Consider the following 7,865-nt stretch of genomic DNA (forward strand, 5'->3'; position numbering starts at 1 on the left):
ATTCGTTGAACAACGAGAAAATGGAATGCAGGATTTATTTATTTTTTCTTTTTGACCGTTATTTAACGATGCTAGTTCCCACGCCGTTCGTTAAACACCTACGGAAATAACGTACGAATGTGCGAAAGAAAGTACGAATGATGGCAATCAACGTACGAACGAGAAAAAGAGAATATATAATAAAAAATATAATGAGAAACACCTTCCAACGCCATAGCTAACGGAAGTATACTACCGATAGCTCTAAAATTATTTTAATATTTTCCCAATTATCTATGGATTTATTCATCTACCTAATTCTTATTCAACAAATTATAATAAAAAAAATCATATGCAATGAAGAGTATGGGGGTAGCAGCCCCCATTCCTAAAAAATAAACGGGTTTTGGAGTCAAATAATCACATAATTTTACTAATATCTAAAACCCCGTTATCAGCAAAGATGACTCAGCGAATGGCAACACATCGCTGGACCAACGGTGTTGCCGTTTCGCTGGATGATGATTATGATTGTTCGTTGTTTACCGAATTGTTTGTAGAGAAAGTGCAAATAAATCATTGAATCGTGGATAGATAGATAGATAGATAGATAGATAGATAGATATGGATATATATTAGTTAGATAGTAAATATTATATGTATTGATATAAACAAAACCTTGCTTATCATATTACGTAAAATAATATATCAAAAATATTAAAAGTGTAAATAAATAATTAAATTGTGTATAGCTAGATAGATAGATTGATAAATATATAGAGAGATAGATAAATATTGATATATATGAGATAGATAGATAACTATTAATATATATTGATATAAACTAAACCTCGCTTACGTAAAATTATTAAAAAATATATATCAAATATATCAAAAGTATAAATAAATAATTAAATTGTCGACAGATAGATAGATAAATATTGATATATATGAGATAGACAGATAAATATTAATATAATATTGATATAAACTAAACCTTGCTTACGTAAAGTTATTTAAAAATATATATTGAATATATTAAAAGTGTAAATAAATCATTAAATTGTGGGTAGATGGATAGACAGATTGATAAATATATAGATAGATAGATAAACATTGATATATATTAAATAGACAGATAAATATTAATATAATATTGACATAAACTAAACATTGCTTACGTAAAAATTAAATATTATATATATATATATATATATATATAGTATATATATATATATATATATTAAACATATGACTCGTCTGTTAAGTTTATCCTCTTCAGTAATTATTCATTTTTATTCATTTTCTCCTTCACAGACAGAACCGCTGCCCATCTACAGCACAGAATATCTCACAGACTACCGACACCGAGTACTTCACGGAGACGGAGTACAAAGACGTCCCCGTCTACACGACGAACTACGAGACGAAGTACGTCACCCAGTTCCAGACCCTAACAGACTTCCAGGAGGTTCCAGTCTTCAGCACCATCGTCTCGACCATCTTCCATACCAAGTACCGGACCGAATACTTGACGGAGACGTCGACGGAGACGTTCCCAATCACCTCGACGGTCTACTCGACGTTCACGGAGACGTCGTACCTCCCGACGTCGCTGACCGAGACGCACTTCGACACCGAGTACATCACCAGCACGACGCATTTCACGTCGACGGCGTACGACTACATCACCACCACCACGCACGTCACGGAGACGGCGTACCAGGACGTGTACGTCACGGAGACGAACGAGGTGCCCACGTACGTCACGCAGACGGTCTACAAGCAGGTCATCATCACGCAGACGCTCAGCCTGCCGCAGTACATCACGACGACCTTCGTCAAGGAGCTGGTCGTGACGCAGACGACCACCGTGCCCCTGTACCTGACGACCACGGCCGTGAGCGAGGTCCACCTCACGACGACCAGCACCTACAACAACTACATCACGACCACCGTGCCGTCGTACGTAGTGAGCACCGTAGACAGATTCATCACGACGGCCATACCGTTCTACGTCACGACCACGGCTACTGTGCAGGTACCGCAACACACTAGGCCTAGCGAGTCGTACAGTTTCAGCAGGAGACCTGACTACTACTTTTGAGTGGAGAGAGAGACTACTACTTTTTGAGAGGAGTAGGAGACCTGACTACTACTACTTTTGAGAGAAGTAGGAGACCTGACTACTACTACTTTTGAGAGGAAAGAGAGACTACTACTTTTGAGAGAAGTAGGAGACCTGACTATTACTTTTTGAGAGAAAGGAGAGACAGAACAAGAAACGAGAAAGATGAAGACATAAAAAAACACGACTCTTTTGAATGAACAAGCAGAACGAGACAGAAATGCTGCGAGACAAAGACAGATGATAGAATGTATCTGAGAGACAGGACAGGGAAAGACCCAAGGAACAGATACGAGATAGGAAACAGTTAAACAGAAAACAGAGACAAGACACACACACAAAACTTTAAAAAAACAAAGCAGAAAAATAACAACCCAAAAAGAGACAATTCACAATACCAACGCTTCTCTATTTTTTCCCTTTTTCTAGTCAAGACTGAAGACTTTAATTCATTTATTGCAATTTTTACTGATTAAAGACATAATCGCTGTGTCACCATTCATAATTATTGTTTTTTCCGCTCACTAGTCAAGAATATAGGTTGTTATCAAGTGGTTTTATGTTATATTCTTAATATTTTAGGTTGATCTTAAGTTTAACTGTTTTTTTAGTTTTTCTAAGCACATAGTATACCTGTTTTTGTTTGGTAGTCTAAAAAAAAAAAAACTTGGTTTTTTGTGTCAGGTAGTTTAAGGCTTAAACTGTTATTTTAGTGCACCGAATTTTAACTGCATGTTTAGTTCCATGCTTCAGATATTCACACACACACACAAAAAAAAAAAATCATATTAATTCAGCCTACTATCCTGTCTTCAGACCTATCTTCCTGAATGGCTGTTTTGAAACATGGGTCCAAGAGTTCTTTGGTGTCCTGGCTAATTCTTACACTAAATACCCGTTAATGACTAATTTCCTTTATAATCCATCACCAAGCTAGCAGATAGGTATGTCCCCTTCTCTAATACTGCATAAGCCAAGCCCGGAGCCCAAAATACACGAAAAATGTAGACCAATTTATGTATAAATTAAAACTTCCTCAAATTTGGCCTACAAATAGGAAATATATTCACAAATTAGGTCTGACATAATGAATTATCGTTAAATTAGGCACATACAGCAAAGCTCGTCCCTTGAATTAGATAACAAACGTGTCATCATCCAGTTAGGCCTAGAGAAATTAAAATAATCTAAATATGTTTCTGTCATAGGTCTAATTTGAATGTGGGTTTTTTTCTTGTCGTAAGTGTATTCCGAGGAGACTTAATAACGTAATTTTCTACACAGATTAATCATAAAACAATACAATAGGCTAAAATTGGGCATAAAACCCAAATAGTTATCGCACTTGGCCTATAGCACCTTCCTGTTTGCCTTCACAAATAAGATGCGTTTTATAGATCATAAGAGAAACTTGTACAAAACTGGATTTTGAAGGCCTAAATGAACAAACATAACGTACAATTCTGAAGATTGATTAAGCAGCCTCTTGAAAAAGAACATACTTCAAACAATATACTAAAACACAAAAACAAAAGTTATAAAACGCAGAGAAAGTAATATGAGGTTCCAAGCCCTTTAAAACCAATCAGGCAATTCCAGCCACATCCAGAGAAAGATAACATTTCCAGCCATTTCCAGAGAAAGGAAACTACTCTGGAACCTAGATGGCGGCAAATGAGTAAGAAATGTGATACAGGAATATCACCCAAAGACACGAACGGTTATTTGAAGCATATAATCTTTAGAAGTTCCTATGGGAAGCAGAATTTCGCTCCTGGGGGGCCAATATGGGGTTTAGATAGTATGTACGAGTGGATCTTCACACAACACACACGCACACAGGCGTGTATGTGTGTGTGTGTGTGTATTTGCGTGTGTAGCAGCATCATTACTGAACGAGAAACAAACATAAATAGATAACGATAGCTTATTAAAATCCCTAACTTCACGTCCATAACTTCAAAAGTTTCGGCGCGTAAAACAAAGATGTCCACTCCTAGCCAGTAACGAAAAAAAAATAAATAAAAATATTAAAACTAACTCATTTAACAGCCTTATCTATAAACAGCATGACTACAGTATTAGATAATACTATAAAGAACATCTGAAGACCAGACACGACGCTGTAGACATGACTGTAGACATGAATTAAATGATAAAACACGGCCACACCAAAACTAGTCAGGATAGACCTATAGTCTCATAGTCAACTTGATTTTCACCAGCTTTAACAATGCACGCCTAAGTATACGCAGACTGTTTAATATTACTTATTTTATATATAATTATAAGGCTGCCATCATAACTTGCATGACAGTTTTAGCATTTAGTTAAAAAAAATCGCCACAAAACGAGCTGTAGGTACATAAGTGTAGCCTACACACCTGGGGGAGAGATAACTCCATTGTCATTAAAAAAACGTAAAAGAGGAACATTTAAATGTCTCCCCCCTCACCACCCCCCCGTTGCATTCGGGCGGCTATTGGGGGCGTCTGAAACGTGATGGGGGGAAAAATGAAGTAAAAACTCAGATATTTTCATCATGAAACCTGTCACAGCTGAGCAGCAGCAGCACCGAAGCGCCCTACATGTTCAACAAGATGGACCAGCGTTTCTTAAGACATGCTTCAACCACCACGGCTTCTCCGTCCCCGCCCCCGCCGCTAGAACAGAATAAGGAAATGCTCCGGAAGTGGTTATGGTAATGCTATGAACTTTTAAGTACATTTCCGTGGATTTCATTCAAGTTGCATAGGCCTATAGACGTCAGCAATCAACTCGGCCTTCGTATAGGTCTAGAGCTTAACTTAATTTAATTATAAAAAAAATATGTGTATAGACCTAAACACCAATACTAACTCAGTCTAGAGCTTAACTCAACTTTAACTTTTTTAAATATTTGTCTTGGCCGGAACTTATAATAACCTCGGTCTTTGTATAGTTCTAGAGCTTAACTCTTAATGAAAAAAAATATTAGCATAGGCCTAAACTAATAATAAACTCGGTCATCGCATAAGTTTAGAGATTAATTCTTGCCTTTTTATGAAGATGCCATACTTGCATAGGCCTAAAAACTAATTAAAATATATCTGCAATCCTGGCAATGATTTTTCAAAGGTTTTCTTTATTGGAAGAACCTTGTTTGCGTAAATAAAACTATTTTTATCATTGATAAACCTTATTTTATGACTATTAAAAAGACATGTAGAGTAAATAGAAAAACTTACAATATCTTTCAGTAAATATATAAAATCTTATAATAAATCAATATCTTCGCTTATCCCAACAGGCACAGAAGACCGTGATTAGCCGATTCGCAATAGGCCTATACCTATACTCCTATCAACACAGAATAGAAACTTCCAGCTACGCCAAAGAGACCTAAATATATAAATAAAGGTACTATATATATAATATATATATATATAGATATATATTATATATATATATATATATATTCAAGCCTATGACGTATAGCAATGTGATAATATATGGTGTGATATATTTATCCTTAACTGAAGACAAAAAAATGATTAGTATTCATTTTTTTGAATCGGCAACTGGAACCAGCGTCCATAACCTATTTCTGGATCAGTATCCAAAACCTATTTCTGGATGGATATCCAGGTCCGTTTTAAAAATCTTAAGAGGCCCTCCATAGGCCTACAGCCCGCAGCGTTAGCTAAAATTTCGGTTGAATAAATCTATAACTTTATAGTGAAGTGTGCACTAGCGGTTTTTTCCTTCTTTAAAAACCAGTGTATCTTGACTTCGGTGTTGTTATTAGTCACTGTTAATACATTTTAATAAAGTTTATGTTGTTTAATGTGATTTTTAATAACCTAAGTCTAGGCCTACTGTAATAAACGGTATGAATGCGTTTATTGTTATACGAAAACTACTGACCCGCTTTGTGTAGGCATCATAAATTCCTGTCTAAATTAACCCTCCATTATAATTATTACTTCAGCAGTAAACCATTTCCCCTAATTAAGGGTTGCTCCATAGTAAACAAGATGGTAGATATTCGCTGTTAAATTCGTAACTTTTCTGCAAAAATCAGGAACTCATGCAAAATCATCAGCCTTATATACCCACTATGTTAATTATTCATGAGAATATTAATGCATTTAGGCGGGAATTATTCTTAAAAGCTAAAAAAAATCGCAATTTATATCATTGCCAACGAATAAAAATTATAAAAACAAATAAATATTGCCAGATTTTTTTCCCCTCTGGTAGGCTGGGAAGCCATAGTTCCCACAACCTATCAGAATAGGCCCTGTTTTAACCTCATAAATTTTACGTTAATTTAAAATTATAAAAGGTACAAAATATGGCTAAAAGAAAGGTCAGTCTTCAGTCTACACGTGCATATTCTTCTGACGCGAAATCATCTGGGAAAATAAAGCAGAAAACGTGAGAAAAGAAGAGCCATCTTTGCTTTCACACTCTGTTATGCACGACATATGGCGGACCCAGACATTTTCTCTCTGTAGCTGGACCTTGGTGTGTATAACCGTCTCTGGACCGCTGTCCCAGTCTAGGTTCCACAGTGGTCCAGGCGACAGCTTTAGGACCTTAAGTGACATTTCGAAATGAAGGAATTAAGCCAGTAACGGTGAGGTAGAGTGGTTGGAATAACTGAAATAACAGACAGATTAATGGCGCTGAAAGGCCGAATTAGACTAGAGGTAAATTTTTAAACGTTTTTGTTTTTTATCTTTCATTTCATTTAATAATACTGCATGGAGGTTACGTATTTAAGAGTGTCTTTTTATTTTTCAAATACATCGCCCTCTTTCCAGTCTGTGCCTAAAATATTGTATTACAAAAAAGTCCAAAGTTACTCAGGTACCCCCTAATTTAAACCTGTATCTTAAGTAATCCCAATAGCTTTTTAGTTACTCAAATAACCCCTGATTTAACCAAATAACCCCATCGTTAACCAAATAACCCCGGGAGAACCAAATAACCCCTGAATTAACCCAGCACCCACTGAGTTAACCAGGTAGCTAGCTACAATAAATTTACAAAGTGACCCCTAATGAGCCACGTGTATGAGGACTTAACCAAATTACTGCATGGATTAACCATGCAAGAACCTACCTGAGGGAGTTGCAGACCACAGGGTGAGAGCTTGAGAACCCCAGGGGAACCGATATAGAGACGCTTTGGCGAGAAATTACTGCGCTGGAGTGTGAACGAGTGATAAAAGGCTGAGAAAGTTGGCCATTTGTAAATGTTTTGTCTTCTTCTTCTTTTCTTCTTCTTCTTCTTCTTCTTCTTCTTCTTCTTCTGCTTATTATTATTATTCTTATTATTCACTAGGAACTTCTGTTCTTCTTCTTTCTTCCTCTTCTTCTTCTTCTTCTTCTTCTTGCTCTTCTTCTTCTTCTTCTTTTCTTCTTATTCTTCTTCTTCTCTTCTTATTATTATTATTATTATTAATTCACTGAAAACACCTGTCTGTCTGCCTTCATAGAAAACAGACGCCTAATCCTAAATTATTTCCCTCAGATTTCAGTCAGATATAGCAGCCATAATGTCTAATATGGAAAACATGAAGGTAAGAAATACGAGACTTTTTGAACAACTGGTCTGGAAATACGTAATAATCTTAGCGTTCAAAGCTAGAACTCACTAATAATTTGAGTATATTACGTATATTACACTTATATTCGTTAATATCGGTGCCATTAAAGGTTCGCCGTCACTTTTCAGAAAATAATTATGAGACTCGGGATCTTGTGGATGG

At 36.1% G+C, this 7,865-nt stretch overlaps 1 protein-coding gene and 1 pseudogene across 1 annotated transcript in view; both read left to right on the forward strand.

Moving 5' to 3' along the window:
• The window catches only part of LOC135217633 (PE-PGRS family protein PE_PGRS18-like), a 6,347-nt pseudogene extending 835 nt beyond the window's left edge, over positions 1–5,512 (forward strand).
• A 1,064-nt stretch (positions 5,513–6,576) lies between these two features.
• Positions 6,577–7,865, forward strand: part of LOC135217759 (uncharacterized) — a 3,509-nt gene continuing 2,220 nt past the window's right edge. Inside the window, exons 1-3 of the mRNA XM_064253774.1 lie at positions 6,577–6,801; positions 7,628–7,676; positions 7,832–7,852. Coding sequence (XP_064109844.1) covers positions 7,653–7,676; positions 7,832–7,852 — 45 coding nt within the window. The 5' untranslated portion in view covers positions 6,577–6,801; positions 7,628–7,652. The remainder of the gene's footprint in view (positions 6,802–7,627; positions 7,677–7,831; positions 7,853–7,865) is intronic.

The sequence above is a fragment of the Macrobrachium nipponense genome, chromosome 7 (assembly GCF_015104395.2).
Source record: "Macrobrachium nipponense isolate FS-2020 chromosome 7, ASM1510439v2, whole genome shotgun sequence".
NCBI classification, from domain to species: Eukaryota; Metazoa; Arthropoda; class Malacostraca; order Decapoda; family Palaemonidae; genus Macrobrachium; species Macrobrachium nipponense.